Below are 21384 nucleotides of genomic sequence, written 5' to 3'. Positions count from 1 at the left end.
GGGGAAGCAAACTGAAAAAAGGTTAAGAAACGCCTTGAGTACTGCGAGGACTTTAAGATCAAAACAGCACAACAAAGAAGGCCAAAATGAGGAGGACGAGGCCCGCGTGCCCCGCCCCGCCCCGCCCCAGGCGGACGGCTGACAGCTCCCCACCCCAGGAGGAGGCGGGACTTCCTTACCGCGGAGTCGCTGCTTCCGGTAGCGTCCGGAAGCCTGTACGGAGAAGGGGCGGGGCCAAAACGGCGCGCCCAATCGGGGTGACGCTCTAGTCTTGCCGGCGACTCGTGGGGTAACTTGCTCTTGGGAGCCAGCGGTATGGCGTCGGGCTGCAAGATTGGCCCGTCCATCCTCAACAGCGACTTGGCCAATTTAGGGGCCGAGTGCCTCCGGATGCTAGACTCTGGGGCCGATTATCTGCACCTGGATGTAATGGACGGGTAACTCCTCCGGGCTCCTGTCGGGCTTGCCGCGCGGCGGGGCGGATCAGCGCACCTTTATGGAGTGCTTGTTGGATGTACCGCGTCCCTGTACCACCGAGCGCCTCACTCTGAACGCGATGCTAAAAGGGGTGTGGGGTAGGAGCCCTGGAGGTTCTAGCAGGAGCAGAACCGACGCGGCATCCTGGGTTGCGGCCGGGTCCCAAACCTCAGTTCCTCCCCTCCCCACACGTAACCTGTGATCTACCATCACTTAGGACCCGGAAGCGACCTAAATCTTTAGGACGTTTCTTCACTTTCGGCTAGAGAAACTGAGGCCCAAGGGGAGAAGCATGACTTGCCCAAGCTCATATAGCTAGTTAGTGGCAAAGCTGGGGAGACAGACTTCTCTAACGATTTAAGTTGGCACCTGCAGTGAGGTTCCCGAGTTCTGCCACTTGCTGGGTTACCTTGGACAAGCCACTAACCTCATTGAGCTTCAGTTTCATAATTTGAAAAATGGAACTACTAATAGAACCTACAGCTTAGGCATCTTGGAAGATGAAATGAGCGAGTACATGTGAAGTTTACAGTGCCTAGCGTATATTAAGTTCTCTATAATTGTTAGTTACATCATTATTAAAATTCTGATTTTCCTGTCTATTTTCTCTTCAGGCACCCTGCTCTTCAGGGAGGTCAGTTTTTTGTAAGTAATTTTTAAGCACTGTAGTTACAGCACATAATATTGTTTGGAATCAGGATATTAGTTTCTGAAGTTGGTTATAGAATGAGGAAACAACCCCAGAGAAAGTAGGGGTTGAGATTCCCTCAAGGTTACAGAAGATTGTGACAGACTTGCAACTTGGCTCTTCCTGGGTTTGCCAAGTAGTTATCTGAGCCCCACTGTTAACTGACTATAAAAATCATAAATACCATTATCTTGAGTGGGGATGGAAAAATAATTTTTTTTTAAATAGGTAAAAACCCTGTGCTCCCTCATTCAATTTGCAAATTGGTGTTATTTTCAAAAGGTGATTATTTCCTTTTCTTTTTAATGTTAATCTGACTTTGAAGAATTTTATCTTCCATTGCTCTATGTGGTTAAATGTATTGTTTCTCTTTTGCATTTTACCCAGTTACCTTAGGACAAAACTTTGACCATAGAGTACTAAAAATAATAGGCCAAATGTGTAAAAAGTTTAGTAAATATTACCCCTCGCAAAGGTTGGCTTTTAATTGGCCATTATATGTAATTATACTTGTATCCTTTATTTTTCACATCTTTGTTTGAAAGCCCTAAACTGTCACAGGTAATAATACCCTGAGTGTCTACCTCAAAGATAAGTAGCTACATTTCTGTGCCTAAGAAAATACCTAGAGGGTCACAGGATGGAACAGCTATATGTATATTTGTGAGTCTGTTTGAGCAATTTGGTTTTAATTAAACTATGTTTGAGTAAGTTAATGGTTGGAGAAAGTAATTGTTTCAGTTCACCAGTCAGGATTATTAATGATAACCATAGTAGCAATGTTTATGAGCACTTGACTGTTTCTGTTCTGGCGTTTTTTTGTGAATTAACTCAAACAACCGTTTGAAATTAGTGTTGCTATTACCACCAGCATTTGACAGTGAGGAATTGGGCACAGAGAGGTTAAGTCATCTGCCAGTGGTCTCATAACTAGGAAGTGGTGGAGCCAGGGTTGGAAGCAATGCAACAGCTTGTGTTGTCTCAAATGAAATGCTTTCTGTGGTTCCTAGGCTTACAGGGAATGACTAAGACATTCTTTGGCCTCAAAAAAGCAACTAATAATTTGTATATTTATTTTTGTTAACTGTATACTTATTTTTGTTAACTTACTTCATGTCTCTCCTGCTACCCTATAAGCTTTCTGAAAGCCAAGTTTATCTTCTTTTTGCTCACCTATATATTCTTTGCTGGAAAAGCACCATAAGGAGCTTAGTTATTGTTGGCTGAATGAATGAATGGCTTAATCATAATAAGAGAAGTCTCTCAGAAGTCACTTTTGTCCTCTTGCAGCTCTATGGCAGACTGAGCTTAATAAGATAAAGTATTTACCATGGATCAGAGTTTTGGGAACAAAATTAGAAAGATAAAGTATTTGTTTTTTATTGATTCCTCTTCCCCTTTTCCAGGAGATACTTTGGTTTGGAAAAACTGAATTCTGCATATACAATTTTAAAATTATTTCCCTTTTAATCTTCTCTACTTTCTGAGTTAAGAGCTGTTTCTATTCCCCTTTTGCAAAGGAGGAAACCAGTGTAGGGAGATTCAGCTTTTTCCCTGATGTCTCACCAGATTCAGCAGAGGCTGGCAGAGCTGGTGCCAGTGCCCCTACGTGATGTGCTGTGGTGTCTACTAGGCTAGGGCTATGAAAGTGGGCTGTGGACTCCCTTTCGAAATGTGGCCAGCCACAATGTCCCTTCCCTCCCAGGACTGCCTTCGTGTTTTTTTTTTTTTCCTGGCCCCTTTAAAAAATCTCGTTCAACATTACACTTTGGATGTGCTTGTTGTTTTCTAGTCTCCTCCCCACTAAGACCTCCAATTTCTCCCCTGATTACAACTGAATTTCTTCATTTAGAAAGTCAGAAACCAGTTTGGGGAATACTGTGGAAGGTGGAGCACTAGCATGATTGGATATGTGAAACAAAGGACAAGTCTCTGGGGAAAAAAAACCCTAGAAAACACATAAATGCATCATGACAGGGCAGTGACTTAGAATGTGTTCATCCTAACCGTGGGAACAGAGCAAAGAATTAATTTCTAAATTAGCTACCAGGATTTAAAACTGGGACAATTTCACATTAATACTGCATTTCTGACTTTTGGGACAAAAAAAAAAAAAAAAAAACCAGTTCAAAGACTTGCTAGCACCGGGCCCTCAGTCTTACCAGGTGACATGCGCTGGAGCTGACAGGGGCAGCCTCACCTTTAGTCATGCGGGGTGTACTTCATTTGGCCCCTTTCCCTATCTGCTCTGTTTTGCTCTTTGATGTTATCTAACTCTCAGCAGCATTTGAGTTTGTGATTCCTGATTCACAGGAAGATTGTGTTCTAGTTACAGTCCTGTCCCTTTTATAGCGACTCTAATCCTCCTCTTACCATCTTTGCCTTGTTAGGAGATAGGGTAAATGGCTTGATCTGTCTGCAGTAGATTGTGTTAGAATTATGTAAGTAAAGCTTAGGGTGATGATGGAACATGAGAGAGAAAATTGTATCCTTGTATTACAAAAAATTATAGTGTAATTCCAGTAAGTCCCTGGGAGAAAGGGATACCTTTTTATTGTATTTTATTTCTTTCAGACTTAACTAACTCCAGAAAATAACTTAAAAGAAAAAGAGGCAGAATAAGATAATGATGAAGCAGACTTTTTAATGAAGTTTCTCTCTGTTAAGGTGAAATAATTAAGTGTTTTCCAAGCTGGTCTGTTAACTCCCTCTGGCATTTGTTCAAAATTCAGATTCCCGGTCCTCTTTGGAGTCAGTAGGCTGAGGTAGAGACTGTAAATACATTAGAACTGCTCTCATGGTTACTGTTTGGCAAATTTGGGACACCCTGACTTCATGCTTAGGATTGTAGCCGTTTTTTGTTATGGCTTAGTGTAGCCTTTGGGTTTTTTTTGAGACTGCTGTTGCGTTTTTGTTCTTCTAATATACTTCGTGAACCTAGTGCATTGAATTGATTTTCAAAAGCACAAATTAAGTCACATAACTTTGGGGTTAGTATTTTTTTACGTTTTGTTTAGATTTTCCTAAAAAAGTAAAAGTGTATTTTTTTTGGTTCTCGTATTTACTCAGGAGGTGGTTATTATACTTTTATTTTCATAATAAATGAAACCTACTGTTAAGACAATGAAACTATTTCTCAGACTACACAGCAAATTAAAAGAACAGTATGTGAAATTCAAATCTTTAATTCCAGAATTGTAAAACATTCAACAGGCCTTACTGCCTGCTTCTGTGACCCTTATTTCAAGTTTTAAGTAAACATATGCATCTTATCCACAGCCCTGACAATCATTGCTCAGGCAAATGTTAGAATCACCTTTTTAGTGATAAAAATTAAACCTCCAAAGACCAAGGTGTTATTGAGTGAAAGTGTCTGTACCCATCCACCTTACGTGTCCCTCTCAGATGCGCCCTGAATCCTTACCTCTCTCTCTTGAATCTCTTCTCCACTAGACTTTCTCCCCGTTTGTTTCGTTAGTTGTCATTATAGGGACAGATGAGCATAGTAGTTAAGAGTCTGGACTTTGTAGCCATAGTGCCTATGTTTAATTCCTGCCTCCAGCGCTTACTGGTTGTGTGACCTTGGGCCTCTGTTCCTCATCTGTAAAATACAGTTAATAAAAGTACCTACCTCATAGGGTTGTTATGAGGTTTTAATGATTTAATATATAGAAAGTCTTTAGAACTGTGTGTGGCCCACATATAAGTTTGGTTTTTATTAGCACTCATTCTACCTGTCATCTAACTGTGAGACCTTAAACATAGTTTGTATTTTAACTCCCCTCCCACACACCTAATCATTTAACAGATCCCATCAGTTTTGCCTGTGTTGTCATTCTTAGTGTTCCTTGCCACTTACCAAGTAGCAATTGCAATTACCTACCCTCTTGTAATTTATTTCCCATCTATCTTATTTATTAATATTTCTCGCTTTAAGATCTTACTTCATATTTACAGCAGGACAAAAGTCCAGACATTGAGCTTGGCATTTGACACCTTTAATGTGATACTACCAACTTCCCATTTTTTTTTAAACTAGCCGAAGTTGGTCAATACCACTCTCCACGTCTTTGACTGTAACTTGCTTATTTCTGCTTTTGCTTCATTTTCAGCCTTTGTTTCTTTTCCCATCTTTATAAATCCTATTTTGTAAATCTCATGAACTTCTTTCTTAATGTTCTCTAATACTTGCTCTTATTTTATGTATGTTTTATCTATAGTCACATGTTACCTGCCTGTTATTGTATAGCTTTTCTTGTAATCCTCATATAGGATAATACCTGCTGCTTTAACAAAGCCCAGATTTCAGTAGCTTAGCATTCTAGTTTCTCATTCATGTAAGAGTTCAGTGTGAGTGTTCTTCCATTCTGTGGCTCTTCCATTCTGTAAGGGCTTTGTTGGCAGAAGGGTAAAGTGGCAATAGGAAAGGAATTCTCCTTAACCTTCTGAACTCTGCAGTGATACACATTACTTGCACTCACAGTCCAGTGGTGAGAGTTAGTCACATGAGCCACTTGGATGTAAAGGGAACCGGGAACTGGGATGTAAAGTCACATGGGCCACTTGAATGTAAAGGGAACTGGGAATGAAAAGGTTTGACTGAGTTGACATCCCACTGACAACTATACGATAGCGGTAGGGTTGTGAATTCTGGTGAGTCATTCTTAGCTGTCAGTCTCTGTCACAGGAACGGTAGCGTATTTCCTTTACAAAACAGTATTCTGAAGCACCTAGATGGTACTTGCATATAGGAGAATTTTTTTTTTTTTTTGAGATGGAGTCTTGCTCTGTTGCCCAGGCTGGAGTGCAGTGGCATGATCTCGGCTCACTGCAATCTCCACCTCCTGGGTACAAACGATTTTCCTGCCTCAGCCTCCTGAGTATCTGGAATTACAGATGCACGTCACCACGCCCAGCTAATTTTTGTATTTTTAGTAGAGACGGAGTTTCGCCATGTTGGCCAGGCTGGTCTTGAACACCTGCCCTTGTGATCCACCCACCTCGTTCTTCCGTAGTGCTGGGATTGCAGGTGTGAGCTACCATGCCCGGCCCCAGTTTTGTTAAAGATTTAAGTGAACTAATGATAGAACAAAAAGATTAACTGGAGTAGGGTGAAGGATAAGTACCGTGGGTCTGGTAGACTTGATTTGTTTTTGTTTTTGAGATAAGTCTCGCTTTGTCACCCAGGCTGGAATACAGTGGCATAATCTTGGCTCACTGCACCCTCTACCTCCCAGATTCATACGATTCTCCTGCCTCAGCCTGCCGAGTAGCTGGGATTACAGGTACATGCCACCACTCCCAGCTAATTTTTGTATTTTTAGTAGAGACAGGGTTTCACTATGTTGGCCAGGCTGGTCTTGAACTCCTGACCTCAAGTGATCTGCCCGCCTCAGCCTCCCAAAGTATTGGGGTTACAGGCGTGAGCCGCTGTGCCCGGCTGCTAGACTTAATTTGAATCCACTTCCACAAATTATTAACTGAGTTACTTAAGGATTTTATTTATCTTGTGCTCTTCAAAGGGGATAATAATAGCATCTACTTTATAAGGCTGTCGTGAAGATGAAATGAAGTAAATTACAATGGTTGGCATGCAGTAAACCCTCAGTGAAAGGTGGTCGTTACTAATAAATACATCACGTTTCTCTATTAGTCATCTTTAAGAAAGTTTAAAGAAACTGTCATTTAGTGCCCTGTGATAGAAGTGATTAGAAGTAGCCACAGGCCTCCTGAGATAGACTAGGATTCAGGAGATCAATATTAGAGTCCAGAACTTACTAACTAGTGTGTGACTTGGGCAAGTCATAAAGCCTGAGGGTTTCTGATTTTATCATCTCTCCATTTCTACTTGTCATGGGTCGTGAATTATAGAGTCAAATCATTATGAAAATATATGTGACATGATTTGTTGAAATGTCAAGGAGACGTTGCCTAGTAAAACCAAAATGACCCAGTATTTTTAGTATTATTTAATACTGATGGTTAAGTATTAAATTGAAAAACATTGCAGACAATCCCCTCAACCTGTGTCAGAATTCATATTGAGAGAGATACAGAAATTGAATCGAAAACATTTTCAGAGTAGATTTTGTTTGTCTTGTAGGCATTTTGTTCCCAACATCACCTTTGGTCACCCTGTGGTAGAAAGCCTTCGAAAGCAGCTAGGCCAGGACCCTTTCTTTGGTAAGTGGGCGTTACGCCATCTGAAGCTGGATGTGTTGCTCAAGTAAAGGAAAACTGGATGGTTGATTTTTTTTTAACTTCCAAGTTCATCTGGCACCCTTTCCCCAACTTCCCTATCCTGGGTCTTCATTGGCCTGACTCCAGTAATAAGCCAAACTTCTTCTGCCTCTGGGCCTTGGCTAATCTGCATGGAAAGGTAGTAGCTTGGCTGGCTGCCTCATCTTTGGGCCTCAAGTCGTTTGTCATTTCCTCAGAGAGGCCTTTTTGAGCGCCCTCTCCCAAATTAACCTTTATGCAATTATCACCTGTTGATTTTCCTCTGAGAACTTCCTTTGATCTGCGATTACTTTTATTAGACTATAAACTCTCTGAGGGCAGGGATTGAATCCAGTTTGTTTACTGTGGTTTTCCTAAAGCTAAGCATAGACATGATCAGGGCTCAGTGTAATTGTTAAGTGAATTTATGAATCAGTTGATTTATGGTCCAGAAGCCATTTATTTTGTGCCAATTGGAGCTTTCTACAAGTGGTGCCTAAATATTCACTCCAATGTCATAGTACAATGTAAATTAAGATTGTTACGATTACTTAGTGGCCTACAAGTGATTTATATTAAGTTAGCAATGTCTCACCTGCCAGATCTGTTAAACATAAGAAATTTTACACATTTTTATAAATAGTGTTATTTATTTTTTTCTTTTTTTTTAAATAGAGACTGAGTTTTGCCATGTTGCCCAGGCTAGTCTGAAACTCCTGGGCTCAAGCAATCCACCTGCCTTGGCCTCCCAAAGTGCTAGGATTATAGGCTTGAGCCACCAGCCTGGCCATAAATAGTTTTTATAATGGTAACTTACAATTTAGTAGACCTTAGATTCTTTTTAATCAGCATATTGTTGACCAGTTTTATGAAGGACTCTGTGCTGTTCACTATGGTAGTCATAAGCCACATGTAGCTATTAAAATTAAATAAACTTAAGTTCATTACCAGAATGGCCAACATGGTGAAACCCCGTGTCTACTAAAAATTCAAAAATTAATCGGGCATGGTGGCACACGCCTATAATCCCAGCTACTCAGGAGGCTGAGACATGAGAATCACTTGAACCTGGGAGGTGGAGACTGTAGTGAGCTGAGATCATTCCACTGCACTCCAGCCTGAGTGACAGTGTGAGACTCTGTGTCAAAAAAAAAAAATTTTTTTAAATTAAATAACATAAACTTAAAAATTCAGTTTCTTATTCACATTATTCACATTGCAAGTCTTCAGCAGTCACATATACAGTGCAGCTATGGGACATTTCCAATATCACAGAAAATTCTGTTGGATATAGTCTCCAGCCTCTGTGTAGGATCCATCTACTTTGAGTTCACCAAAGAAAATGTACATTATTACCTCATTTATGTCGCATGAGGAAACAATGTTCCACCAATATGTTCACCATTTTGAAATTTCCATATAATGAGATATAGTCCTCTGATTATCTAAACTTTTTTTTCAGCCACGATTAGCTTATATAGCAGATACCATGACTTTTCCTATGAATTACGGTTGTTCTGATGACCATGAGAGGTGGATGAAATAAATAGCATTGTTTTCTCCCACTGTACAATCAATGGCCAGAATCCTCGCTTCTGGCTTGCTTGTGTGAATTTTTTTAATGCTTGCTTTTTTTTTCCTTTTCGCTCCCTTTTATTTGGGCTCCCATTGTCACACCATACTGTTGTCTATATCCCTTCCTGTGAGTGCCTTTCCTTTTAGCAATCGTGTGTTGCTGCCACCACACACAATCTGCTTTTGCTGCCACCACACACAATCTGCTTTTTCTTCTTGTTTTTAATTTGTTAATAAACTTGCGAATTAATCTTTCTTTTTTTTTTTTTTTTGAGACGGAGTCTTGCTCTGTCGCCCAGGCTGGAGTGCAGTGGCGCAATCTCGGCTCACTGCAAGCTCTGCCTCCTGGGTTCCCGCCATTCTCCTGCCTCAGCCTCTCCGAGTAGCTGGGACTACAGGCACCCACCACCACACCTGGCTAATGTTTTGTATTTTTTAGTAGAGACAGGGTTTCACTGTGGTCTCGATCTCCTGACCTCGTGATCCGCCCGCCTCGGCCTCCCAAGGTGCTGGGATTACAAGCGTGAGCCACCGCGCCCAGCCTGCGAATTAATCTTTCTAGAATTTGGTCTAAAAGATAAATGAACTCCATTCACTTTAATGTTTGGGTTTTGTGACCCTTGTTTTTTGGGTTTTCGCTTTTTGTTGTTGTTGTTGTTGTTGCTTTAAGAGACAGACTCCGTCTATTACCCAGGCAGGAGTACAGTGGTACAATCATAGCTCACTGCATCCTTGAACTCCTAGGCTCAAGCAATCCTCCTGCCACAGCTATAGCTAAGACTACAGGTGTGTGCCACCACACCCGGCTATTTTTTTTTTTTTTTTTTTTTACTTTTTGTAGAGATGGGATCTCCCTGTATTGCCTTGAACGCTTGGGCTCAAGCCATCCTCCTGTCTTGGCTTCCCAAAGTATTGTGATTGTAGGTGTAAGTCACTGAGCCCGACTACCTTTGTTTTTTATATTAAGAAACATTTGTTTAATTCTTGGATTTTGATTGTTGGATAATTGATACATGAATGTATTCTAGGACCTAGATTACATGTTGTGTTGTATATGTAACACTACCATTTTTAACTGTTCAGTTTTCATATTGAGTAGAAATAAACGTCTAAGAAATACAGTGATGGGAAAAGTCTGTTGTTCCTGTTATTGTCTAAATCAGTGATCTTCAAGTATGTTGTATAAGGACCTACACAAATCCTTAAGACCCTTTCAGGTCATCCATGAGAGTATATCAAAACTATTTGCATAATCCTAGGAAATTATTTGCCATTATTTCTACTGATGGTACAAAAACATTGATGAGGTAGTTTGCTGGTGCTTTAACCATCTCAAGGCAGGGACTGTATCAGGAGTTATTATATTCTTCATCATCATGCATTTGTAATAAATATCCTTGATGAAGCAGTACAAATTAATAAATCTTGGTCCTTGAATACATGCCTTTTTAATATTTTGTGTGGCAAAGTAGGAAATGCATATAGAGAAAGCGCTTGTGCTGCATTGCTGCATACTGGAACATAATGGTTTTCTCAAGGAAAACCACTTGCACCATAGAGGTATGATCTGAACTAGCTGCTTTCCTCCGAACACTATGTTTATTTGAAAGAACAACTGACAGATCAACTATGGTTTTTCAGACCTGGCTATTTTAATGACATTTAAAAAATACTGACTAAATGAGGCTGTCTCTTCAAGGAAAGATACTTGTCAGTTTTTGTTCCCAAAATTAGAATTTTGAAAAACTTGGGTATCTTACCACTCTGGGTTTGATAGCGTCCCAACAGTTAACAAGCTTTTCTGATGAGATCTGTAGTTATTTTAACAAATGTGATTTTGGGGTACGTGGAATGAAATCTGTCACTATTTGTAAGATGTGTGTAACTCAGTAAATCAGTACTTAAAAGACCCATTCAAAATACAAGACAAACAATGGGTTTTAGTGTAACAAAGAATGAAAAGCTCATTGATAGGGTTTACAGAGTGCACACTGCAGCTAACCTTTATAAAATTACCACTCAGCACATTTAAGATAGGCTAAGCTAAGCTATGATGTTTGGTATGTTAGGTATATTAAATGCAGTTAGACATAACAGTATTTTGTGAATTAATTGGGATGCAACCCCATTGTAAGTTATAGAACATCTGTATTACAACAGATTGGATACAGAACAGTTGTGAGAATATAGGTGTCTTCTGTTAAGCCAGACACTGAAGACTTGCAAAAATGTAAAACAAACAATACCACTCTTAATTAATAGGTAATAGAGTTATCCTTTTTTTTTTTTTTTTTTGAGGCAGTCTTGCTCTGTCACCCAGGCTAGAGTGCAGTGGTGGCGTTCATACCTCACTGAAGCCTCAGTCTTCCTGGGCTCTAGCAGTCTTCCCACCTCACCCCTCCCCTCCAGTAGCTGGGACTGCAGGGGCACACTACCATGCCTAGCTGTTGTTGTTGAGAAGGAGTCTTACTACGTTGCCCGGGATGGTCTCAAACTGGGCTCAAGCCATCCTCCCTCCTCAGACTCCTAAGATTATAGGCGTGAGCCACCATACCTGCCAAAAAATTACATGCCTTAAACTGTCTTAGTTTGAATTTCTCATACATTAAATATCTATAAATATAATCCATATCAACAGAAGTTTCTTGGGGTCTTTAATAATTTTTAAGAGTGTGAATTCCTGGGCTCAAGCAATCCACTTGCCTTGGCCTCCCAAAGTGCTAGGATTACAAGCTTGAGCCACTGCACCTAGCCATATATAGTGTTTTTTTAATGTAACTTAGAATTTAATAGAACTTAGATTCTTTTTAATCAGCATATTGTTGACCAATTTTATGAATAATAGATTATGATTATAATAGATGATAATAGAATGATTGAGAATTGCTGATCTAATGTTAACTATACACAGATTTGCTGAACCATTGACTCCCTGAACACCATAGAACTTCTCCGTTGAGGGTTGCTAGTGGTTACTGGATGTTAGAGGTTGAGTAAGGATGACATAGCTAGCAGTCTGGTAACTTAAGGAATGAGTAGAGTAGGTTTTTTTTGTTTTTTTGTTTTTTGTGTTTTTTTGAGATGGAGTCTCACTCTGTCACCCAGGCTGGAGTGCAGTGGCACGATCTCGGCTCACTGCAAGCTCCGCCTCCTGGATTCACGCTATTCTGCCTCAGCCTCTTGAGTAGCTGGGACTACAGGTGACTGCCACCACGCCCAGCTAATTTTTTTGTATTTTTAATAGAGATGGGGTTTCACCGTGTTAGCCGGGATGGTCTTGATCTCCTGACCTCGTGATCCACCCGCCTTGACCTCCCAAAGTGCTGGGGTTACAGTCGTGAGCCACCGTGCCCGGCCTGGAGTAGGTATTTTAAACTGGCTTGAATTTTCCTTGTTTATAATACAAAGAATAAGAAACACCAGATTTAATACATTTTTTTAAGAATAAAGTTTTACCTATTAAAATATGTTCTAATTTAGGCCTGGTGTGGTGGCCCATGCCTATAATCCCTGCACTTCGGGAAGCCAATGTGAGAGGATCACTTGTGGCCAGAAGTTCGAGACCAGCCTGGGAAACAGTGAGACCTCATCTCTATTTAAAAAAAAAAAAAAAAAAAAAAAAAGTTCTCATACAATTACTTTTGCTGGATTAGAAATCCAAACGTTAATCTTGACCTTATTAGTCAAGCTTTATACTTTCTTTTTCTGACTTTTTTTTTCCAAGGCTTTATTGTATTTCATAGTTGTTCTGAAATGTTAGAATTTTTTTCTTAAATATAGCTTGGCTGTTTCAGAAATGTGCTTCCTCTAGCAAAATAAAAAACTCAAAACCTCTCCTCATTACCATCTATGAAACACAGGATTCTTCACAGTGTTATTTCTTGGTTTAGCTTGTTTTAAGCTGCCCTCTCCTTCTTATGAAATGCTATTATGTTTTAAGTCAAGATCTTTAAGAAGGCCATGCCCATTTTCACCTTATGTGTTTATATGAATCAAGCTTTAGAATTAGGATGAATATCAGGCTTCTTGCAGTCAACATGTCTTTCCCCCTAAATTTGTTCTTGCATTCTTTTGCCTCTCAATTAATGGCAGCTCCGTTCTTCTAGTTGATAAGGCCAAAATCCTTGATGGCATCTTTATTTTCCTCTCACCTATCTATCCATGGAGGATCCTCTTATCCTCCACATCTCATCCATCCTCAGCTCTTTGCTCTTATTTAAGAACATATCCATCCCGAATTGCTGCCATCATTTTTCACCTGAGTTATTGCTATCGTAGCTTCCTCAGTCGATAGTATCTTGTCACTTCACTGTGGTGGTTTTTCCCGGTGGCCTGCAGAATGCTGTAGGGTTTCTCCTCACCACATGCTTCCCTGACCTCTGACTGGTGTATCTCCTTCCCCAGGCACACCAGCCATATCAACTGCCAACCTAGTGTGCATTTTACTTACTTATTTTGTTTGTTGTTTGACTCTCCCATTAAGAATGTAATCCCTATGACAGGAGAGTTTCATGTTTTTGCTCTGACCCTAGGACCTAGAATAATTAATGGTGCAGCAATAGCTCAATAAATTGAAAGAATAAATGAAAATGATCACTTAATTTTTCCTAGAGGAAACTAGTCTGCCCGGATAATATGACATATTCTTTAAGTTTTTTAGAGTGGCATTTCCTGAACCTGGACCTAGATTTCCTGATTTTTAGATGTTAACTTTTTATATACAGCACTGTATGCTTTTTGTGGGAAAACAGTGTTTTTGTAAATGAATTTAAATAAATCCTTGTCTTCAAATAAGAGGAAACTACCTATACTGAATTAGAACTATTTAAATAATGATTTGTGTGATGCCCAAAGAGTTCATATCAGAACTTGCAAAAACTACGTACAGGTTGGCTTCCAATAACATGAGCCAGGTATTTTTCAGTAATATTTTGAAGTGTCTTTTCTTTCTAGACATGCACATGATGGTGTCCAAGCCAGAACAGTGGGTAAAGCCAATGGCTGTAGCAGGAGCCAATCAGTACACCTTTCATCTCGAGGCTACTGAGAACCCAGGGGCTTTGATTAAAGACATTCGGGAGAATGGGATGAAGGTAAGAAATCAGTGATGAGAGTGTTTTGTAACATTCACTCTCAGTTGGGAAGATTTGTGGGAAACAGGAAATTTTCTCTTTTTTTGAGACAGTCTTGCCCTTGCCCAGGCTGAAGTGCAGTGGCATAGTCAGGGCCCACTGCAGGTAAAGAATACCTTACTTAAGCTTACTGAAAAAGCTACCTTTTTCAGCTATGATGCCAGGATTTAACTTCTTTGTCAAATAGCATTTATATATTCCACTAAAGTTTTCTGAAAGCTACTTCTTGTTGGAAATACTTACATTTAATAGTCTTGTTAACTTTTAAAAAATAAGAACAGATATTTCTACTGGGCCTGCTATGCCACAATAATATAATACAGAAGTAATTGTAAATGTGATATAGCATATTTGTGTCTGTTACAGGTTGGCCTTGCCATCAAACCAGGAACCTCAGTTGAGTATTTGGCACCATGGGCTAATCAAATAGATATGGCCTTGGTTATGACAGTGGAACCGGGGTTTGGAGGGCAGAAATTCATGGAAGATATGATGCCAAAGGTAAAAGAAGTATTTGATTTTGGGGTGAGGCTTTTACTGTGTGTTCATTCAGTAAGCATTTATTGAAAGGCTTGTATATTTAGGCATAACCTGTTCTGAAGGTGAGGAGATGGGTATGCTTACAGATCATTCTAATACAGTATAATAAATGTTGTAATAGATTTCTGATTTGGAAATCAGAAAAGTATTACATCTTTATCTTGAAATTATCTCTTTCTTTGAGACAAAGTCTTGCTCTGTCACCTGGGCTGGAATGCAGTGATGCAATTAGGGTTCATTGCAGCCTCGACCTCCTGGACTCAAGAGATCGTCCTGCCTCAGCCCCCTGAGTAGCTAGGACTACAGATGCACACCACCATGCCCGGCTAATTCTTACACATTTTAATAGAGAGGAGGTCTCACCACGTACCCAGGCTGGTCTTGAACTCCTGGGCTTAAGCTATCCTCCCGCTTTGGTCTGCCAAAGTGCTGGGATTACAGGTGTCAGCCACCACGCCTGGCAGTCTTGAAATTTCCTTTTGAAACTATTATCTCTGTAACTTTTAGATCACTTGGGAGTTGTCATTGACTATTGAGGATTTGTCTGTCTTGTTTCCATGACATACAGTCTCTGCAAAGACATTACAGATTGCTGTTTGCCAAATAGAACAAAGCTTGCTATTAAAAACCAAGTGTTCCCCAGTAGTATGTTGTATTGGTATAGTTATTGTGTGAGACAATTGTAGTTTTAATTGCTAATATTGGCTGTTGGATTTTTTCTGTTTGATTGTCCCCCACCCCCACCCCCACCAACATACCCACTTTAGGAGTTACTTATTTCCTCATGTATATATCTAGGTTCACTGGTTGAGGACCCAGTTCCCATCTTTGGATATAGAGGTTGATGGTGGAGTAGGTCCTGACACTGTCCATAAGTGTGCAGAGGTGAGATTGCTCTTCAACTATGCCTAGACCAGTTTCCCGTCAAATGTGTCTCCAGGACATTGTCTCATGGGCCAGCGATTCCCTCTGTGGTTCCTAAGTTGACTTTATTTCTCGGAAAAGTATTTTTTGTTCACATGTACAACTAGGAAAATAAATAGCCATAAGTGGATATTCTCTTTTTTTTTTTTTTTTTCTTTTTCTGAGACAGTCTCTCTTTGTGGCCCAGGTTGGAGTGCAGTGGCGTGATCTCTGCTCACTGCCATCTCTACCTCCCGGGTTCAAGCGATTCTCCTGCCTCAGCCTCCTGAGTAGCTGGGATTACAGGTACCTGCCACCATGCCTGGCTAATTTTTTTTATTTTTAGTAGAGACAGGGTTTCACTATGTTGGCTAGGCTGGTCTCAAACTCCTGACCTCAAGTGATCTGCCTGCCTCGGCCTCCCAAAGTGTTGGGATTACAGATGTGAGCCACTGCATCCGGCCCATAAGTGGATATTCTAAAATCACATAAACTGTTAAAATTGTAAATCCTGGTTGTCTCAGGAAGGCTGAAGAAAGTTCTTTTTTAAAAAAGAATATGTTGAATTTCAGCCCTTTGGAAGATGAAGTTTCACAGCCTTGGAGGTGAGAAATTTTTCCAAAATATGGAATTAAAAGATACCTCCTTACCAAGGGGGGAAAAAGTAAATAAATCTAATTGACCTAATTATTACGTTATTCTTTAGAACCTGTATATTACTTAGTTGTTCCTTGTAAGAACTTGCTAGAACCATTTTTGATGAAAATCTAGGCCTGATACCTCTTTGGGTATCTGTATAGAAGTAAAAACTGTTTCTTACTTTTTTTGTCTTCAGATAGCTAGTCCAGCATAGTCAGGCTCCTGAGGATGCCAGTCCTTCGGTAGCACTGCAGGTGATTAAAGCTCACATGACCTGCTTTTCTTCCACAGTGTGGTGTATCTACTTCCAGGTTCTTGTATAACTGCCACACTTTTCTGCTTGATATATACCTATCAAAAGCTTGACGGTAGTAAATACTTATGCAGGAGGGGCTGGCCAAATGGTGAGTGAGCTCATATCCTTTTGACCGCTTGTGGAATTGCTTTGTACTAAACTGTGCTTTGCCAGTATACTATTCCTGCTTTTATGCCAGAGGTAGCAAATTTTTTGTGTGAAAAATCAGACCTTGGCGATGACCTTAAACAGCAGGATATGAAGAACTCCCACGAACTTAGCGTTCCAGTAATGGAACACTAGGCATAAATGGGTTAACTGAAGAGAATATTTGCAGTGTTAACCCTATAAAACTCACCTTTATAATTTCTGTGAGGAATATTGTTAGAAATGCTGTCATACATAAAGTGACACTGTCTGTCTGGAAAATTTTCCTCAGCCTGTGGTTCTCCCACTTCTCCCTCTTTGTTCTAGCAATGAATCACAAAACAGATTGGGTTTCCATCCTTGAATCAAATCCTAGGAAGCTCAGAGTTAAATTTGCACGTAATTTTTTAGCTTTTCTTTTTCAATTTCTTTGCTTCCATATTTAAATGTATCTTAAAAACTTTTTTAAAGCCACTTCAAAACCATTCTGAAATGCAATGAAGTATAAAGAGACATTCTATTTTTTGACACAAAAATGAGAAATCACTTAAATTAATTTTGCCGTAGTTTATGGATAATTTTACATTGTTAGCAATAATTGTCCTTTCACACTCACAAATTCATATAAATATAATTCAAAGAATAAAAGTGTTTTTTTTTTTTAGTAACTATAGAGGCATTGGTGCATATTGGGAAAAACCTTAGCGGACTTGAGGAGTAAAGGTTTTTAAACCTTATCTAAAGAGTAGCAAAGATACCATGTAGATTATTAAGAGTTGGTTTACCAGAAAGGTCAATGATTTCTTAGACACATTTAAAAATAGTCTCACTTCCTCATCTGTGAACATTTTAAATTTTTCTTATTGAAGTAGATTGCTTAAGTTTGCTTAATCTCAAAGTGGCTCTCATATGATTGAAATATTGACAGATGCAAGGGTAGACACGCTAGTCCAGGAATTCTGTTTTAGGTTTTTCTGCATTTTCCTTTGAGGCATAACCTAACTGTTTACTTCTTCCAGGCAGGAGCTAACATGATTGTGTCTGGCAGTGCTATTATGAGGAGTGAAGACCCCAGATCTGTGATCAACCTATTAAGAAATGTTTGCTCAGAAGCTGCTCAGAAACGTTCTCTTGATCGATGAAACCATAAGGAGCCCAGTGTTTCTGTTCATGAAATCTCCCTTTTACTGGAAAACAGGAATATTGACTACCAAATCATAATGCAATTGAAGCCGTACTGCTTTTTTGAGCAGTTATTCATTCCAGTGATTAAAACTGATTGTGCAGAATATTCTAAGAGGTCAGAAATTGGTGTGCATAACTACATTTTTAGTGATGCAATTTAATGATTAGTGAGTAAGATACTGTTTTTATTGAGAGATTTGATTTTTATAAAGAGTAAAAATACGGCTGCATTAAGGTTACAAACAGAAAAGTGTCTTAATGTCTAAGGAGGGCATATTAGCTACACTACAAAAACAAATTTTCTCTGTACTTCGGAAAAGAATTTTGTTGTTTCTCAGCTATTTTCCAAAAGCAAAGGAAGTCTTCATGATTTTTTTCTATTTCATGTTATTTGTGATTTGTTTATAAGTTTGGGTGGGGTGGCATACCATATTCTTGGTTCTTAAAATCTATCACTTTTCACCTTACGCTTGATGTGTAAAAACTATAAAAACAATGTGTGAAACCCAGGGGTTCTAAAATACAAGCATAGATTTTATCAGGGTGTTTTGTCAAAGCAGGTTATTCAGTGATTCCTCCTCATCATTCTTAAGAACATTAAATAATGCTGTTGTGTTAGCTCTGAGTAGAAAGGAAAAAGTAAAACCTCTGTTTGGAAGTAATATTGGGTTGCATTCTGACTGCCCCTTTCTAGCTGGACCTTTAACAAATCACCCAATCTTTTTTGTGTCTCTCTGAAATCATTTATACATTAAATGTAATCATAACAACCGTGGGGTTCTGTTGAGAATTAAGAGGTAACACTATATATGTAAAGTTTCCAGTACTAGTCCCAGAATTTAGAATATGCTCAATACAAAGTAAATAGCATTATATAAGTTTATATTTTTGTGAGTTATAAAGTACTTCGATATATTCTCATTAAATCTGTAAATCACCTCTATAAGTAAGTAAGTGGTAATAATAAAGCAGATATTTTTGTCCCCATTTAAAAAATGAAGAAATTAATGCTCAATAGGGTGGTACCCTGGAAAGGATCTGGGAAGTGGTAGAATTTCTGGTCTGTACTTTTACAAATGGAGCCCTTGGGAGGTGGGTTAGGTAAAAGAAGCTTTTTACTTAACATTGTCTTATTTCCAGTCTAATTTTACACTGTAGCAGAACCAGATGGCTGAGAATATTCTGGAACTATGGATCTCGACCCCAAGGATAAATTATTTTATTCCAAGAAAGATCAGGTAGGCGAAAAGATGACAGGATGCAGAGTCAATCCATAAACTAAGTATTTATAACTGTTCTGAATTATACAGAGTCTAAAAATATGTGTCAGCTACTTCATTCCTGTAAATACTCTTGCTGTGTTATAAATATGGCAAGAAATATCAGGACCAATATCAATAGACTTCTTGAGGCTACTATAAGTTTTGAGAAATAAGGTTCAAAAAATAAGAATGCTAACACTTAAGCACAGACTAGAGCTTGCTTGGGTTTCTTCCTGCATTACAAGGTAAAAATTTGTTAATGTTTGTTTTTATTCAGCTTGGGAAAGCTTTGTGCCATGAATAGGTCGCATTTAATAACAAGCAACACAAGGCATATAGAAATAACTTTAATTAAAAAACTTACATAGAATATTATAGTATCAGACGTGACAAAGATTTGAGTTTATTTGCCTGGACAACTTGGGTTTGTCTGGCTTTTGTTTTCTTTTTCTTTAAAAATAAATGTACAGTAAAACTACAAGCAAAAGTTTGTCAGTATTGAATTTGAATTTTTTACCCCTTAAAAGGACTAGTATAATTTCCAATCTCTAACAAAAACTTAGTGTCAAATCTCACAGATAAGGCCAAATGGCCAATATTTTCAGTTATGTGGATAGTACAACTTGAGTAACCTTTTTTACATGACAAAAAGTGATTTATATAAATTGTCCTCAACTTTCACATAGAAAAAAAATGGTTTAATAGCTTCAAAAGGAATTTTCTTTCATGTATACTCTTCAGTATCCAATATTGAAGCTTTGTTCTTTGAAAAATCTTAATTTCCAATCTAGGATGCAAGCAAGAATATATGTTTATTTGAATAGAGTAAGCTATGGCAAAGAATGACCAAATTAGCTAGAAATAGAAATCAGCCAGAATTAACTAATTTCTTGCTAATCTAGAAATACAATCATGGTTTTTTTTTTTTTTTTTTTTTTCAAATTTTATACTGATAGGACTTTACTGTTTGTGGCTCATTTTAAATTGATGTCTTCTCTTCATGAGACACATTAATTGGTAAAACTCAAATTGAGTTTTCAAAGATGTGATAGTATTAAACTGCACCAATATTTAACTCAAATGTGCTTGCTTTATTTTGTTAGGAGTAAACAGAAAGTAGCCTGTGTTTAGTCCCAAAGATAGCAGTGATTTTGAATAAAGGAGTTTTGTGTTGTCTGGTATATGAATTTCTGTAAATAACTTCTACTGTTGGTTAAACATGTTAAAAAACAACAACAACAACAAAAAACTTCTGTCTCTATATTCAAGACGTTCAGATGTCTTTCTTTTATTAGTGGAAACCTGTGTTTTATCTATTCTGCAGCTTACATTTCACAGGGTAGTTCATACATGCATTTCCAAGGGGAGTGGGTCATTGCCAGTGTTTTAAAAACTACATAGGGGGGTGTGTGTGTGTATGTTTATTTTATACACCCATATTTGTATATTCTAATATATTACTAAGGCAATTTTAATGAATTACCATGTATATAAAAAAATAGCTGTCACTTGGCACACAGGTTTGTATGTATGTGTATATATATGTATGTATGTATGTATGGTGTGGGTACATAGCCTTAAAAATTACCCAGTAATGTGATTTGACATCAAGTTGCAGCAATTAATATCTTGGTGTTTGTAAGTTGCATGATAAACACAAATGACTACCACTTGTCTGTAGATGAAAATCTGGTTACCCTTGTGGTTCCAGAAGGAAAAACAGACTTATTTTGCCTGTTTCATAAACAGCATAAAAGATTAATACATGCAGAACATGCTCTTATTCTGGAGGGGATGGGGGATCCAGAACAGGGCTTTATTTCCTCCCATCTTCCTACATTTACATAGTTTTCTTAACCTGTTCCCTGTCACCTATTTTTTTTAACATTACTAAGTCCTAGACCAAAGGTTTTGTATTCTTCCATTCCATCTGACTGCTTTTTTGGATGGTGGCCATTCTCTAGTACACTGGTACCGAAGATTTCACCATGGAAAGCTGTGCTTGACCTTTCAGCCTGATCCTTTTTTTCATCTTCACCTAATAAGGCTGCCATGTCTTCACTCTCCAGTGGAAAAGCCCGTCGTTCCCACCACAAAGACTGAAAGGGGAAAAATTTTCAGTTAAGTTTCAACTGACTTGTTTTGTTTAAATTCATCTAACAAGTAATCTGTACGTGTCTATATTGTAATAATTGTTCTGTTCTTTAGCACATAAATGTACAATTTTTCATTTCAACTTAAATAGCAACTCAAAATGGAATATATTGAGAATTGTTGAGTGACTTTTGGGATTTATTTCTTTACTTTGCCTCTGCCAAGAAG

General features: G+C 38.6%; 2 protein-coding genes and 1 long non-coding RNA gene across 15 annotated transcripts in view; 1 reads left to right on the top strand and 2 right to left on the bottom strand.

Annotated features, from left to right (window-relative positions):
• The first annotated feature begins 253 nt into the window (after positions 1-253).
• On the top strand, positions 254-20241 carry RPE (ribulose-5-phosphate-3-epimerase). 7 transcript variants are annotated; one of them, XM_058438932.1, is made up of 9 exons: positions 254-437; positions 1092-1122; positions 7269-7348; positions 12440-12537; positions 13913-14052; positions 14458-14592; positions 15430-15516; positions 16465-16577; positions 17639-17663. In XM_058438932.1, the coding sequence occupies exons 1-8, from the start codon at positions 316-318 to the stop codon at positions 16537-16539; spliced, it is 768 nt and encodes a 255-aa protein (XP_058294915.1). In that variant the 5' UTR covers positions 254-315; the 3' UTR covers positions 16540-16577; positions 17639-17663. The 7 variants fall into 7 exon arrangements, with proteins under 7 accessions (XP_058294915.1, XP_058294909.1, XP_058294924.1 ...); XM_058438926.1 differs by lacking the exon at positions 16465-16577 and having other exon boundaries at positions 17635-19365; XM_058438941.1 differs by lacking the exons at positions 1092-1122; positions 12440-12537; positions 16465-16577 and having other exon boundaries at positions 17639-20241.
• LOC131383496 (uncharacterized) lies at positions 3790-15268 on the bottom strand. Of its 2 annotated transcripts, none has more exons than XR_009213562.1 (3): positions 15002-15268; positions 4590-4766; positions 3790-3954 (listed from the first exon to the last, which is right to left on the bottom strand). It is a non-coding gene; the product is annotated as an uncharacterized LOC131383496 (long non-coding RNA). The 2 variants fall into 2 exon arrangements; XR_009213563.1 differs by having other exon boundaries at positions 3790-3937.
• Positions 19397-21384, bottom strand: part of KANSL1L (KAT8 regulatory NSL complex subunit 1 like) — a 178865-nt gene continuing 176877 nt past the window's right edge. For 5 of the 6 annotated variants that reach the window (XM_032754671.2, XM_058438908.1, XM_032754668.2 and 2 more), the window contains exon 15: positions 20672-21161. In XM_032754671.2, the coding sequence (XP_032610562.1) occupies positions 20931-21161 (231 nt within the window). In that variant the 3' untranslated portion in view covers positions 20672-20930. Of the gene's footprint in view, positions 21162-21384 lie in introns of all 6 variants that reach the window. The other variant, XM_032754669.2, reaches the window with a different exon arrangement.

Source organism: Hylobates moloch, unplaced genomic scaffold (genome assembly GCF_009828535.3).
Source record: "Hylobates moloch isolate HMO894 unplaced genomic scaffold, HMol_V3 SCAFFOLD_1, whole genome shotgun sequence".
NCBI lineage: Eukaryota > Metazoa > Chordata > Mammalia > Primates > Hylobatidae > Hylobates > Hylobates moloch.
Note: the sequence above shows the minus strand (reverse complement) of the source record. Positions and strands in the feature narration are given on the sequence as shown.

What these genes read in the sequence shown, in the direction of transcription:
- RPE (XM_058438926.1), top strand. Translation starts at nt 316, where the DNA reads ATGGCGTCGGGCTGCAAGATTGGCCCGTCCATCCTCAACAGCGACTTG. An exon ending in CGAGACCAGCCTGGGAAACA is followed by an intron (nt 12,538 to 13,912) that starts GTGAGACCTCAT and finishes TTTTCTTTCTAG; the next exon opens with ACATGCACATGATGGTGTCC. An exon ending in TTCGGGAGAATGGGATGAAG is followed by an intron (nt 14,053 to 14,457) that starts GTAAGAAATCAG and finishes TGTCTGTTACAG; the next exon opens with GTTGGCCTTGCCATCAAACC.